This window comes from Tetrahymena thermophila, assembly GCF_000189635.1.
Source record: "Tetrahymena thermophila SB210 genomic scaffold scf_8254479, whole genome shotgun sequence".
NCBI classification, from domain to species: Eukaryota; Ciliophora; class Oligohymenophorea; order Hymenostomatida; family Tetrahymenidae; genus Tetrahymena; species Tetrahymena thermophila.
This window is the reverse complement of record NW_002476254.1, coordinates 300,609-317,075: the sequence shown is the minus strand read 5'-3', so window position 1 is coordinate 317,075 and position 16,467 is coordinate 300,609. Positions and strand designations below refer to the sequence as shown.

The 16,467-nt window shown below is 22.8% G+C and overlaps 2 protein-coding genes across 2 annotated transcripts; one reads left to right on the top strand and one right to left on the bottom strand. All coding sequences in view use genetic code 6, as the record gives it.

Annotated features, from left to right (window-relative positions):
- Positions 1–901: 901 nt before the first annotated feature.
- On the bottom strand, positions 902–9,029 carry TTHERM_00624450 (amine-terminal domain cyclin; the record flags this gene model as incomplete). Its single annotated transcript, XM_001022571.2, has 8 exons — positions 902–1,000; positions 1,060–1,581; positions 1,641–1,736; positions 1,841–2,492; positions 2,584–6,554; positions 6,603–6,652; positions 7,410–8,688; positions 8,772–9,029. 8 exons carry the CDS (start codon positions 9,027–9,029, stop codon positions 902–904), a joined length of 6,927 nt encoding a protein of 2,308 aa, XP_001022571.2.
- Positions 9,030–10,663: 1,634 nt separating this feature from the next.
- Positions 10,664–15,457, top strand: TTHERM_00624440 (Serine/Threonine kinase domain protein; the record flags this gene model as incomplete). The annotated part of the gene is made up of 5 exons (XM_001022570.3): positions 10,664–10,907; positions 11,061–11,128; positions 11,196–11,315; positions 11,416–11,501; positions 11,830–15,457. The coding sequence occupies exons 1-5, from the start codon at positions 10,790–10,792 to the stop codon at positions 15,455–15,457; spliced, it is 4,020 nt and encodes a 1,339-aa protein (XP_001022570.3). The 5' UTR covers positions 10,664–10,789.
- Positions 15,458–16,467: the final 1,010 nt, after the last annotated feature.

Below are 16,467 nucleotides of genomic sequence, written 5' to 3'. Positions count from 1 at the left end.
TTTTTCAAACATTTTTATATAGTATTTTAATTATTTATTTATTGCTTTTTTTTAGCTTTAGTTAATTATATTTACCCTATTAATCTTTAATTAATATAATTAAAGTAGTTTTATACAAATATTTTTTTACATTCTTGCTTTAATATATAAAGTCAAATAATAAATACTATGAAAATTCATTGAAGTTAACTTAATTTGTTCTAGCTAACTTTAAAAAAAGTTAAAGGTTTAATTTTTAACAAGTAATATTACTACGATGAATATTACTAAAAAATTACTGCTTTACTTCGTTAATTAGAGTATTAAAACGCAATAAGAAAGTCGTTCCCTTTATGATATTTAACTTAGATGATAACTGACTATTTGTTCCAAACAATATTTATGATAAAGCTGAATTTAATTTATCTAAATCATTTTTAAAGATTTACTCATAAAAGATTTTGCAATTTAAATTAATATTTTTAAAAGTAATTAAGATAACATGTAAGCAAATTTATATAATCAATAACTGTATAATTATAATTAGTATAAGTAATTGAGTTTTTCAAACAAGTATATGATAATAAATTTAAAGAATCAATGTTAGATTATACATTAAAATGTTAATAATATAAATACTATATAAATATATATATTTCTTTTAATATAATTTTAATTATTTTGAGTGATTATTATTATTTAGTTAATTTATAGGTTGTTTATTGGTTTTTTTTATTTAAAAGCCACTAATAAATAAATAAATTTATTCATTCATTCACAAAATGTAGTTAATCAATAAATTTTATAATTGACTTCTAAAGCATAAGACTTGTGTAGCTCGTCTATTTTATTAATTAATTTTGTCTTTTATTATTTTTAGTTTGTATTTGTCTATTTTTTTATTGGTTATACATTTATTTTTTCATCCATTTATTTTATACACTTTTTAAATTATGTTTTTTATTTTTTCTATTTAATTTTTATTATGAGTTTAGTATTAAAGAAAATCTTCATAATTTCCCTATTTAATTACAATAAATTAAATTAATTTCATTAATATAGTATAAATTTATTATTTACTTGAAGAGGCTCTTTCATTTCAGAGATAATAAATGGTAAAGCATTGGTCACAGGTAGTACAAAGAACTTTGAGATATATTAAATGCAAGTGACAATATTTTAAATATTTATTCCAAATGAAACACTTGCAAATTCATTGTAAATATCGTTGAAATCCTAGGCTTTTTTTGTAAAAATGAATCCTTATGCTACCTCATTTTATATGTCATCTAAAGTGTATACTCCATGAGCTTTTCCTAAAACAAGATACATAATACTGCAGTGTAATTTGGTAGCACTTATTTAGAGAGTTTGTACATCTAAAATAGAGAAGTCCATAATTTACATGTATTCTCTAAACAACTCATAGGACTAGTTGGTAGCTTATCTAAACTGCACAAAGCAGCTATTGTTTTCATAAAATTATAGGACTAATTTACTATTTTATGCTTTTTCAGAAGTTTGAATAAAAATATCCCATTAAGACATGAACCAGTTACCCCAGAACGAAACCGTAGGAGGATTTACCATAAAATTAAGTTTCTAATAAATGTTTGTTTTATAAATGTTTAAATCTTATTAAATTAATTGTAAAATTTTACCTATAATATATTTTTTTCAGTTTCAAAGACTAGTTGTGCTGTATATCCATTATCAGTTGATAAAATAAATTATTCCACTCTTTTTGGATAAATTTCCTTTATTATATAATTATTAAATTGTTAATTGTATTTAATAAACCAACAAATAATTAATTTTATTTGAGTTTAACTTAAGTAAAATGTTTTAAATTATTGATTACCTCTAATTTAGAAGCAATATGTAGAGAAGTAACACCAATCAACTAAAATTCTTTTATTTGTAAATTATGTTTACAAGAAAACATTCTGTCCACTAAGTTTACAGCAATGTAATAAGTTTCTCTTTTTAAGCCAAACTCTTCACTAACTTCCATCATCCAATCCAATAGAATTGCTCTCATGTTTGGACTGAATTACCTCTAATGCTTCATATAAAACGGATTTGGTTAATAATCTGATTCTCTAGAGAGTAGGTAGGCAAGATGTTCTCCTCCGAAAATAGGGAACTAGTTTTATATTTTATCAAAGTTTGCTAGTTATTCTTTCAATAAAGCTAATTTTTATTCTTTAGATAAGTTCTCTTCTGTTTTTTTCTATTAAATTTAATGATTGGTTCCTAAAGCGCTGATAGATTTATTAGCTTTTTTCTAGTTTTCCTCTTAAACAGGTTTTTCATCTTTTTCCAGTTATTTACTCTCTACTTTCTTTTAATTTTCTTTTTAGTTTTCCTTAGGATCTATATTATGTGACTTGCTTGCAATCTCTGAAAGATTCTTATTCTAGCTATTATGATACTTTTGATCGTATTAAGGCACATCTACAAAAGGAGCAACCATTGGGTTTGAAGAGTAATTTGTTTCATTTTCTTATTTTCTTTTTAAATTAAAAAATTTTAATTTATTTTTTGATATATAAATTTGAATAAATAAAATAAATTTTCTTTTAATTAAAAAATAAATATTACTAATTAGAGGGAGCATTGCTGTAAGACTAAGGAATTATTTTAAAATTGCTGTATGACTCAATATTAAAGCATGGTTAATCATAGTAATTATTAGAGTAGAAGGCTTGGTTTGGATCGTCATTATTTATTTGGTCAAGGATATTAGAAATATTGCTATTCATCATTTCATAAATTTATTCCTCATCACACATGAGTTGAGGATCTTCTATACTTTCTTCTTCCTCTTTTTCTTTCAACTGCTAAGAAATATTAGCTTTTTCTTATGAATCTGATTATTTATTTGAGTTTATACTTTCCTATGAGTTATTTTATGAACTTTATTTTAATCTTTGTGATTTTTCTTCATCATCTAACTCTTCTTCTACAGCCTTTAAGCTAAATTAAGAGCTATTTTAAGAATCTTAATCATAATATGGGTTAGATTTTAACTCATACTCACCCTCCTCTATTGAATAAAGACCTTCAAAACCATTCAAATTTTTTTATTTCAAATTTAAATTAGATTAACTATAAAACTCTTGCTGGTTGATAGAATATGGTTCATCTATAAAATGGTTTTACTAACTCTTAATTTTATTTAAACTACTATCTGATTCTATAGCTTCAGAAATATCATCTTGTAATTTCTCTCTATTTTTATAAATAATTGAATTTTTATTCGTGTTGCTAAAGTTATCATCAGTAGTGCTGCCTTTTAAAGCTAATTTTTAAATTTCCGAGAAATCTTCTTGGTTTTGAATTTTTATAAAGGGATCATCTTTTGTATTTAGAAGACGAAGAGATTCTATTGATGAACACAAATTTTTGTACTCTTCGCTTTCTAATTTTAACTGAGATTAAATTTATTTTTGTTTTTCTGATGATGGAGTGTTATTAGAAGGCTTTGTTCCGTTATTTTAACTAAAATATTTTGCAAGATCTTCAAAATCCATATGATATGAATCTTTTATTTCGTTTATATTATTAAGGATTGAGCAGTTTTCTAATTTTGTATTAGTATTTGTTGTTTTTTAGCAAAGCTGATAAGGCTAATTCATGTTTGTTTCTTTAATTGTAAAATCTTTTGCTTGTTTTGTGCTTTATAATTAACCCTAGTAATTGAATTCCTAATATTAAATATCATTTACCTATTTTCCTTAATGATTATTGAAATTATTAAATTATGAATCATTTGTAATGCACTTAGAACTCTCTTCTCTGTAGGTTGATATTTGAGTTAAACTAGAAGATTCTGAATTTAAAAAATGCTTATTATCAGGGAAAGTTTCTGTAACGTTTGCTTTATTTTACTTTTGATATATTTGGTCTTTAGTTTTAGCAACTTACTATTTTTGCTGCATTCCATAACTATTAAAATTATTAAGATTATCTTGCTCTTCAAACTAGGCCTATGAATCATAGAGGTACCACTTTACAGGTTGCTAACACTACTATTATTATTGCTAGATTGATTTGACATTCTACATTTATTATTTTTTATCATTTTGAGATGGTTTTTCATTAAAATTTTTGTCAATATTTATTTAACTAATTTGCTCATTTTTAATTTTATTGATTTGATTTTAGCTTAGATTTTTACTGCTGTCATATTATTAGATGATTTCACCTGTAGAAAATATTTTTTCTTGGTTAATTGAACTATTATTTGAAATATTATTATTAAGTATCAATTACTTTCCTGATAGCTAAGGTTGTTAAGCCTTTTCTTTTAAGCTGTTACTAGAATATTCTTACTCTTTATTTATAGTTAAGCTCTATTGAATTAAATCATATTCTCCTGATTTAGTATTATTTATGCAAGGTTTAGCTGTTTGCTTTAATTGATTTATATTTTGCTAATCTATAATTGAAGGGCTACTCTTTTTATTGCTGATTATACTATTTGTCCTTGTAATTTATGGTATGTCATTAGGTTTTTAATTAACCAAATCTTTGAATGCAAGACTATTTATTTACTATGCAGGTGCACTGGTTGGTAATAAGAAGTCAGATTCAAAATTATTTAATTTATTGTATTAAAGTGTATAATATTTTGAATCATTAGATGTGTTGGATGGTGCTATATATTTTGCTTATTATAAAAGTTCATTTATTTATTGCATTTCTCTACTATATGGTTCTTAATTTGTATGAATGGAATTTGAAGGTAAATTAACTCTATTTGAGTTAGGGTTTGTATAGTTATCATATGGTTTGGTATAACTCTATTAAAATTCGTTATTGTTTTTAACATATGTGTTTTATAGACTCGAGCTGTTTGAATTTTTACCTGAGTAAATCATTGGCTCGTTTACATAACTATTTTTATTGGCTTTATTATTAGAATTTATTGTGTTATTAGAAATGATATTGCTCTTCTGTGTGGTATCTACAGCATTTGTAATAGCATAAGGAGTACTTATAGCTGAAGTATTGTTGCTGTTATTGCTGCAGTAACTATAGCTGTTATTTGCTGTATTAGAAACAAAATTTTATTTGCTATTTCTTTCACTGTTTATGCCTAAATTTAATATATTGAGAGTTGGTTCTTTCAGTTTCTTTTGTTTTTCAATTTTTAATTGTTCTGCAAATGTTAGATTCACTTTATTTACACTTAATTTTGATTAATCTTAAGTACCTGAACTAACATTAGCCTAATTTAAGATAGGTTGCTAATTACAGATATTTTACTTTGATCCACTACTACATCCATTATTTAAATTACTATTACTGCTATAATTACTTTAGCTTTGCATGTAATTTATAGGACTAATACTTGTTGGAGTATGTTAACTAGAAGGAGCTAATCCAAAATTATTTCCTATTTAAGATACGTTCTATAAAATCATGTTAGTTTGTAAATTCTATTGGCCATTTTAAGTTTTAATTGGATTATTAGAATTAGATTTATTTGTTGTAGTTTATTAACTGAAATTTTAGTTATTATAACTTATAATCTAAGAGCTATTCTAGGGTAAATTTTAGTTAATCATCGAATTTGTGCTTTGTAAATGAGAATTATTCTAAGATAATTCTTATGCTTAAGCTTACTATAAGGTTGATTAAATTATTGCTTGTTTTAAATTGCGGGAATTACTATTAATAATGTTATTGGCTATGCTATGAGATTTTCTACGCTTTTCAATCATTGATTTTGGATTATAATCTTACACAATGTTAAATTCTTTCTCTCTATAAGTAGGATGAGAGGATAGTGATTATCCTTAGTTGTTAGGATTTAATGGGTTATTATACTATATTGTAGTATTTTTACTCACTAAGTTACTTTTTGTCTCATGAGACAGAATATTTTATATTTTACTATTCAAACTAATATTTTACTGTATTTAAAAATTATTCTCGTTAGTCTATGAATCATTCTTATTATTTGCTCTGGTTTAGAAGGAAGGGTTTGCTTGGCTAATGGAATTATGCATGATAGAAGTTTAGTTTGAGCTTGTTTAATATTAATTATTATTAATAGAGTGATTATATGACAAATTAGTAGTTGAATTTTATTATGAACCTTATCCATTATTAATATTAGTGAAAGTATTAACTAACTCTTTTTATTGTTATCCTTATTGTAGATTACTTTGATGAAACGAAGTGGAGTTAGATTTATTAATAACACTGCTATTATTTGATGGAACGCTATATATGTTTGCATTACAAGGCTATTAATCGTAATTAGTATTTATAGAAGTATGTTTATTATTTAAACTTCTATTCGTGCTTTAATAGCTTTAATTTTCAGTTAAATTCAAATAATTCTAGGTATTATCATTATTAAGAAGGGCAGAAACTCTTCGATTCTATAAGTTCAAGTTTTACTGAATTTCATCAGCTAATATAGAGTAATTTTGAAATTTATTATTTTTCATAATATTATCTCCTTTCAAGGTAGAATTAATATCTTATTAATCTACTTTTAAAGACGCATTTTGATATTTATCTTAGTCTTTTAGCTTAGCTAACTTTTAATCATTTTACTAAAATAAAATAAATATTAATTTAGATTAGTGTTTCAATGAATTTACCTTTTGAGGTTAAATTATGGGACTCATTTTTGTTTTCAATGACTCTACATCTATTTATATAAATTTTTAAAATTATTATTATTTTTTAAAATATTTAATTCAATATATTTAAAAAAATTAAAATATTTTATATATCTCAAATGTTAATTTTTTAATTGAACTTTTGTCTATTTAGAATACGATGCATACTTAGTTTTTTCAAAATTTTGATATGATTTATTAAATAATAAAAAATAATAATTATTTTTTTTGTAAAGTGATATTTTTATCTATTTTCAATGGTGAAATTTTTATTGTAAATTCATTTACTTTGCTTGCTTAATGTGAATGTTGATTTAAAATATTTAGTGAAATAATTTAGCTTTCATTATAGTTGATAGTAATAATTGATTAATTAAACAATAATTTGGAGGCAAAATTAAAATGTAAAAATCTTAAAAGGCAAAATAGGCAGAAAACTGATAATTTAAAATACAAAAATTGATTTTGAATTTTGCTGTTAAAATTTTGAAATTGGGATTATTCAATTTATTTATAAATTTTGTTAGATATTTAATAAAAAATCTTTAATTAATTTTGAGATGTTTTTGTTTTTTTGCTTGTTTATTTATTCGTGATTAATTTTGAAATAAAAAATTTAATTTCAAACTCTAAAGATTTAATTCACTCACATTTTTCTAATTTCTAAATAATCCTAAGTAGAAAAATAAAGGCAAGGCAAAGATTAAAAACTAAGTCTTTATAGTTTATTGAAAATATTTAAATTGAGAGATGAAAAATTAAAATTTTAAATAAATTATTTTTTACTTTGTTGTCTATAGTTTATACTATTATTCTCATCACTTATCATACCTATCTTTGTTTCTTTGTACTACCTGCTTGAATTTTTATTTTTATCATCGATCTAATTATGTTCAGTGGCATTTTATTTAAATTAATCGTGAGTTGGTAGAATGCTTATTGAATTTTATCTTGAATTTTTTAATCTCAACGAAATGTAGCTATTAATTACTTCTTTCTATATTCCCTATTCGATTTTTTAGTTATTTGACGAGGTATTCCCATCATTTATACTCATTATGCAGCTTGGATTATTAGCTGTAAAGCGTAAAGAAGAAGAATTAAAATTTTTTTCGTTATATAATTATTAACCTTATTGATTTTAGTTTTAATTTGTAACTTGGTCATTTTTATACTCTAGTTTCTTATAGCTATCAGTATTATGGGGTGATATTCCTTTAGGTTTAGCCTAAATCAAATTTTACTCATTAACATTGTAGCGGTTACTAGAAATTGCAGTATCATAAATATTTAGATTTTCTTTATTATAGGACTCCTTCTAAAAACCTTAATAGTTATGAATAGACATCTAAGGTGGAGGTTGCAGATTTACTCCTAGTATGCTGTATTACTTAGAATGCTTTGAAATAGCTATTTCTGAGTGGTGGCGTTGATGCTTTTTTGTCTTAGTTGCATACTACTGGTTCATTAGTTGTTATTAATTAGTACTGCTTGAAGTATTGGTCTACTAAAGTGCATATTCCCCGTTTTAAGCATAAGGAAGTAAATTAGAATGAACTGTTTACTATAATGATATTTATTACTGAGGTATATTTGAATTATCTAATTGATCATTCTCCGGTTTTTATTTACTTTTGATATTCACTTAAACACTTTTTTTAACATTATTGTGCTAATTAATTTCTTGACAGTATGATGAATTTTTAGTGAATTAATTGCTACAATTTTATGAATTAATTGAATTTGTGCCTAACATGTTCTATGCACTTTATTATGCTGAATTTGAAGTCTTCAATTAGGCTGCTTTACTAAGAGCACAATTTGAGCTTTACATCTAAAGCTTATTTTAATGCGTATTAATATGCTATTCTTGTAATATTTTCTAAGTATCTGTGGCTTAGGGCTAAGATTTTTAAGACTAAGAAGGATTTTGCTAAATTTATTGGAAGCTTTGGGGATTATTTAATTAGCTGCTTTAAAAATTTTAAGAGCCGCTGTATTTATAAACTCCCTAGTTATTCTAAAGGCTCATAGAACTATGGTGATTGAGGTTTTGACCTTTTACCTTTACAATTAAGAATAATTTAATAAAAATGCTGCTATCTATGTGAATATGTTTAAAAATAAAATTTTTCAAGCTAATATTACGTTAATTTGCATATTTTAGGAAACTGAAGAAGAATACTACGGATGAGAAGGAACAGAAAAAGCAGGTTAATCTTAATGAAAATGATTCTGGTTATAGCTTTGATTATCTTAAGTACCTTTATTAGATGTACTTTGAATCTACTTGGTTTGGCCTTAATGCTATGTAGGATTCTAACAAACTTTATTCTTGTTAGAAAAATTCTCTACCTATGCAAATGATCTGTTTCGACCTTGTTTCTTCTAGTCTTCAAAATACATCTGCGAAAGAAAGAAAGTATTTATTTACTCTATTTTATATCTCCTATTAGCTATTATTATTTCTAGTTAATTATTATTTCTTTCTCTTTAAGTATTGTTTCTTTATTTGACTTTTATTCTTAGTGTGTGTATTTTCTTTTTTTTATTAATTTTCAATAACTATGCCTATAATCTCAACAGTATCTTCTTTTTTTGCTGGTACTTGTGAATAAAGTTGATTTATATTTTGAAAAATTGTGAAAATTAAAAGCCCTAAAATATTGCTTATATATATAAAGATTTGCTTTAAATTAAATTCAATTTATCGTTAGTTTTAGGGCGCGTTCAATATATTTCGACTTCTAAATATCTTAAATAAGCAAATTTTATAATAGAAATACCAACCAATTATTAGTTATTTATAAGCAAGTATATTTTGTAAATAAATAAATGTATATTTTAAAATTTCATAATAAATTTTATTATTAATTAAAAGCTCAATAATAAATAAATATTGCATTAATTATTATTTAATTTCTAAGAATAATCTTATTTATTTATTTATTGAATTAATTCAAGTTTAATTTTGAAATAAAAATAATATATTATGAAATAAAATAATAGGTTAAATAATTTAAATAATCTGATTAGAAGTATTCATTTGGTATTTTTTTAGAAAAAAATTAAAACTTAAATATTTCTTTATATTTTGATGAGTAAATCTACATTTTTAGTTTTAAATAATTTAAAAAAAAGAATTTTTATAATAATAAATTGCATAAGTTATTAAATATGATAAATCAATCGAAATCAATTTTTATCTTTTATCATTAAAGTGTTTAATCTATTACTTATTTACTAGCAAACTAACTAACTAACTTTTTATTTAAATTTACATTTACTTCATTTTTAAAATTAAAAACCATTTAAAAAAGAATACATTTAATTAATTGGCAAAGAATTAACTAAATATTTAGAAAATTATTTTTATTTATTAATTAAGATAGTGAAATTTAAAAAAATCATTTTTATTTAATTTTATCTTAAGATTTTGGAAATATTAATAGTTGCCACATTTTGAAAAGAATTTTTTGTCTTTCATTTATTTTATCTAATAAAAAAAATAAATTGATTGAAATAAATAAATAAATAAATAAATAAATAAATAAATAGAAAATTTGAAATTATTTTAATTGCAAATCAAATTTGTTTACAAACTTAAAATAATTATAAAATTTAAATTTAGAGTTTAACGATAATCTCATAAAAAAAGAAAGAATCTAAAGAACTTATCTAATATATCAATCTCCTTAATTATTATTACATAATCATAAAAAAACTAAAATTATTAATAATGCAAGGAAGGGATGGGTATTATTAATTAGACAAAATACTTTTATTAAATATTTATGAGAAATTGTAAATATTTGTTTATGGTTAAAAAATAATATTCAGTATTAATATTTACTTTTAACGATAAATTTACACAATAAAGGAAGGAGTTAAATGCAAAATAAATGCTATAACTTTAAGTGTAAAATGAAATAAAGTGATTTTAAAACACAAATTATACAGACTATTGCATGCTTATATGCCTTCATGAAATATTGTAGTTTAGTTTAGTAATAATTAATTTTATGGATAATTTCATTCTATTTGAATTGTTCTAAAATTTGTTTATTCAAATATATTATCTCTATCAACAAAATATTGAAAAAAAACTAGTAGCAAAAAAGAAGCAATATTTCAATATCTTAATTGTTTAATTTTTTTTTTACATAATGCAGTAAACAGAATAGCAACATAAATAAAATCAGCAAAGGCATCAACTCTCACTCTCTAATTCTCCAACTAACAGAGATTCGCAGCAGATCAAATAGATAGGAAATTATATTTTAAGTAAATTTTTAGTAAAATTTCAACTATCTTAAAACACCAATACTAACTATCTCTACTAATGCAAACTTCAATCTATTCATAGATCTATTGACATTTTTTATAGAATATTTTATTAAATGCATTTTACACATAAATTTTAAAAAAATATTTCAGATAAAACAATTGGGAGAGGAACATTTGGCAAAGTTAAGTTAGGAGTTCACACGCTAACAAATGAAAAAGTAAATATTTTCTCAGTTAATCTTAGCACAGCGCAGAGTAATTCATATAAATTATTTTATATAAAAGGTAGCTATTAAGATTTTAGAAAAAAGAATGATTTAAGGAGATTAAGATATGTTATCAGTATAAAGCGAGATTTCTATTCTGAAAAGCGTTAATCATCCAAATATAAGCTAATTATACTAGGTATCAAAGATTTTAATTTATTGATTTGAATTAAATTTTTAGCACTTGAATAATTTTTAAGAATACTACAGCATATTAATTTAAAATTTTTCATTTAAAGATTATAGAAACTAATGACTGCCTCTACTTGGTGCTAGAATACGCTTAAAATGGAGAGCTATTTGATTTTATAGTTAGAAAAAGAAGGTAACATTTTAAAAAATTGAAAATATAAAGATAAAATTTATTTCAATAGCAGCAAATACACAGAAATACAATTAATTCCTACTTAAATTTAATACTGGACTTTTATTTTGATTTAAAAAATATATATGAAGCATTTATAAGCTTAGAAAAATAAAATAAGGTTAAACTTTAAAGGATATATTTTATTTTTGAGATAATACTTCAAATTCTAAATATTCATTTGTAACATCCAAGTTAAATTTATTATTAAATTCTTATTTATTTTTAAATCTTAACTGCATGCTCCTACATATTTAATTGTAAATTAACTTTTATTATTTCTTAATAGGCTTACTGAATAAGAAACGTGTTTGGTTTTTGCATAAATACTTAATGCTTTAGAGTATCTACACGATTTAGGCATTAGCCATAGGGATTTAAAACCAGAAAATCTTTTATTTGATTATAAATATGAGCTAAAACTTGTTGACTTTGGATTAAGTAAAATATGTTAAGAGGCAGATTAATAATTATATACATGTTGTGGTTCTCCTTGTTATGCTTCACCTGAAACAATATCTTCATAGCCTTATGTAGGAAGATATGTAGATTTGTGGAGTTGTGGTATCATTTTGTTTGCAATGCTTTGTGGATATCTTCCATTTGACGATGACAATTAAGCCTCTCTATTTGCAAAGATTATAAGCTGCGAATATTATATACCAACAGACATTTCGCCAGAAGCCTCATATCTGATTAGAGGATTGCTCAAGAAAGATCCAAACTAGCGTTTATCTATTAAAGATATAAAGAATTCAGCTTTTTATTAAAATTATATGTAAGGCACATAAGTTAAACCAGGAATTAGACTTGGAATTGATTTTATATATGTTGATGAAGCTATAATTGAAAAATTATCTTTGTTTGGAATTGAGCCATCTTAAGCAAGATAGAGCATAATTCAAAATCACCACAATTCAATTACTGCAACATATTACTTGCTAAAAATAAAATTTTAAAGGAACTACAAGTAGTTAAAAATATCAAAATAAAAAAAAGAAAATAATTAATAAGAGTAAGCTAATAATGATAGCTAAAAAGTTGAATAGTAGAAATAATAGTAGTAGTAGCAGTAACTGTAACAGTAACAATAATAGTAAATAGAAATAACAAGTAGTCCTAAGTAGAATATCATTTTTTCTAACAATAGCCCTGATTAAGAAAAGTTAATCAATCAAAATAATTAATAAAATAATCAAAAGCAGCAAAATCAAAATTAAAATTAAGGAGAACAAAACTTAAACTTGGGTGTCGCACACAAGCCAATAATTTCTTAATAGTTTCATGCTTCTCTTAATCAAAGTAACTAAGATATAAATATTTAACAGTATTCATCTTCCTCTACTTAAAACTTGAGCGAAAGTAAATCTCAGAAGCAAAATTAAGAAAAATAAAAATAAAGAATTAAAACAGAGCCTTAATAAAACAATTCTAAAAATTAATTTTAAAAAGTGGTTGCTAAAAATAACTAAATAGCCTTTCTTGATTTATATTAAAAATAAATAGAATTAAATACTTCAAACGAAGAATATTACAATGGTAGCGGAGTTTAAAATATGAGAAATGCATATGTAAGTGCTTTAGGAAACTATTAAAATTAATTACTACAAATTTCAACCGAATAGGAATCTTATAACTTAAATCAGGTAGCTTAAATTGCTAATTTATAAGCACAATCTCCTTACAATACTAATTTAGCATTAATCAAAACAGTTTAATTTCAAAAAAGTAATGCTTAAAACTAGAATCAGATAGTTGCTAATTCAGAAAATATTACCCCTAAAAATAATAATAATAATAATAATAATAATAAATAAAAAAATTCTGAAAACAAACAACTAGAAGATTTGCAATAAAATAACAACTAAAATAGCTATCAAGCTAATTTATAACAGTAGGCATCTGGTAACTTAATATCTAATATACCATTACACGTATACCATACAAATATTTAATCGAAAAAGACTTCTTAAGTAGATATTTCAACACAGAAATATTTTAAATACTCTCTTAAAAAAAGAAACTTATGTATAAACGAATATTCGGTTGACAATGCTAAGAATTATGATTAAACTCCTTCCCCTAAAGATCCACCAATTTTTTCTGTTTCATAAGATACATTTTACTAAAAAGCTTAGCAAATCTAATAAACTAAGCATTAAAAAGATATTTAATAGCCAAAAGTTGGAAATTAACTCAAAAAACACTCAGAACACATTAAAAGTAATGTCATCAATAATAATAGCAATCATAGTTTGTAAAAATAAATTTTTTATTTGAATGAAAGTGATAAAAAAATAGAGACAATTAAGAAAATTATTGATTCAGTCAGAAGTACCAAGAATAGCTTTAATCCACCTCAGTAAATAACACCAAGGATGAAAATTTTTTCTAAAATTTAAAACAGCAACAACAACACAAATTAAATACATGATATTTTCTCAAAAAGAAAGAGTGTCCCTTTATATTTAAGTCCTTAAAAAGAAGATGTATTTTCCTCTTCATAAAATGAGGCATATAGAAATATTTTCTAAAATAATTAAATGTAGTCAAAATAATAATAAATGATTGAGGAATCTAAACTCAATTAAAATAATATGAGTAATTAGAAGTAATTGTCAAACAAAAGTGTCAAAACCTATAAAACTCTCAATCCTTCTATGGTTTGGTAGGCAAATGAAAACTTACAAGTTAAATCTACTAACAGTGAAAGAAATCCTATTGTTAATTTAAAATAAAAAAATAGTTAACAGAACACATCTTAATCTCAATCACAATCTCTGTTAAATTAATAAAAAGATAACCTTCTCTACTACCCTGACTTTGCATAAAATATAAATAAAAAAAGTAATAAACTTTAGCTCATATTTAACAATAGCAGTAACAAATCTGAATCTAATGAAAAAAAACAGATTAATAATATTTATTTTCATCATCAAAGTAACAACTGTTCTTCTCATATCCAGGCATCTAATCTATATTAAAGCATATAAACAAAGTAGATATAGTTGAATTCTTCTTCAACCAAAGCATGTAGTAGTTCTCATTAGCTATTTTAATCAGAGAAAAAGCAGAATTAAAATATTAATAAAAAAAAAAATTAAATTAGCAACATTTCTAAAACTTAATCTTCATCTTCATAATTGATAGAATAGTAATAGTTTTAAAATTAAGAACAATTGGCATAAAATTTAATTTAGATGACTAGTTCTCAATATGCAAACCCAGAAATAGCTAGCAAATCATATAGCTTCCAAAAGTTAAACATTTTAAATCATACAAATTCAACATGTGAAGATGGAAGTGTTATGGTAATTTAGCCAAATGAATAGCTCATGAATTCTTAAAAATATAATGAAGATATAAGACTGAATACTTCAGAAGAAAAATTAGTTAGTGTTTCAGTTCATAAACATCTAAATTTACAAGAGTCAGTAAAGAGACCTCAAACAAATTCCCAAGTTAGCATTAATCCAAATAAAAATGGGATTGATTAATTAAATATTATATAAAATTTTGAAAAAAGTTCACCAAAAAACAATAACTACAGTTAAATCGAAAACAGCTAAAAAACTAACAATAATAGCTAAAAAATATTAAGCTAAAAACATTTAAAGGTGTTGAATAATTAACTTTAAAATGGAATGAGTTAAATAAATACTTAATTATTTAAAAAGTATTTAACATTAAATACAAATGAAAGTAAAATGTTTCCTCAATAACTACCTTAATCAACTAAAAGTGTCTCTGGTTAACTTTAATAACAATAATGGTAGAATAAAACATAACAGTAATCTCCAATACATAATAATTTCTTTTAAGAAAAAAAACCAAAAAAGTAATTAACAGCATAATAGAAATAGCTACTAATAAACAATAAAACATAGGTCTAAAAGCGTTTTTTATTTGATTAATGAAATTTATAGTTTTTTTTTTATATTTTATAAATAAATAAATAATTAGGAGTCTTATCTTTAAAACCTTATCTTAGTATTTATAAAATTAAATTACTAATAATTAATTTATAAGCAATACAAAATAAATACTCATTTTTGTTTAATATATACTTCGATTTAATTCATTTAGGAATTGTTTAACTATTTAGTTACATTTCTTATTTTTTTAAAATATTTGCCTAATCTAATAAGTACTAAGTTATTAATTCTTCTTTTTTTCACATATCTTTTTATATTGGAGTATTTTTAAATTTTGCACATTCAAATAATAAAAGTTAAAGCCTCATGTTTGATATAAATATAAATGATAATTAAGTTTGATTTATCTTAAATATTTTGTAATTCAATTAATTAAGTGAAAAATTTTAGTGAAAATTCACACAAATATAGATAGGTTGGTAGTTGATTAAAATTAGCAAGTTATGTTATTATTCTTATAACCAATATCAAATATGATTTTTATTACCTTTTTTAATTTCCTTATTAAAGAATATTTTAATTTTTAAAATTGAATAATATTTTTAAATCAATCAAATTAATTGTTTATGTAAGTTTATTAATATTAGAATTGATCATATCAAAAAAATATTTGAATAACATTTCCTTGATTAATTTTGTAGAGATTTGTTTCTTTATTGAAAATATTGAAATATTAATTATTGAAGTTGCAATTTTTTAAATATAAAAATTAGATTGGTAGATAGATGATTGATTGATTGATATATATGATTTTTAGAAAATATTAAAATATATTATTAAACATTTACATATAGAGGTATAAAATTTGTTGCATTATTATTTAATTTATAATTTTTGTTTTAATAAAGAAATTTTTATTTTTCGATTATGATTTTTTTTTAAAATTCTAAAATTTATCAGTCAGTTAAAATTTAATGAAGTAGTTTAAACTAAATTATCCTACTTCTTTTTTAGTAAATTTAAATCTCTCAGCTGAAAATTAATTAATATTC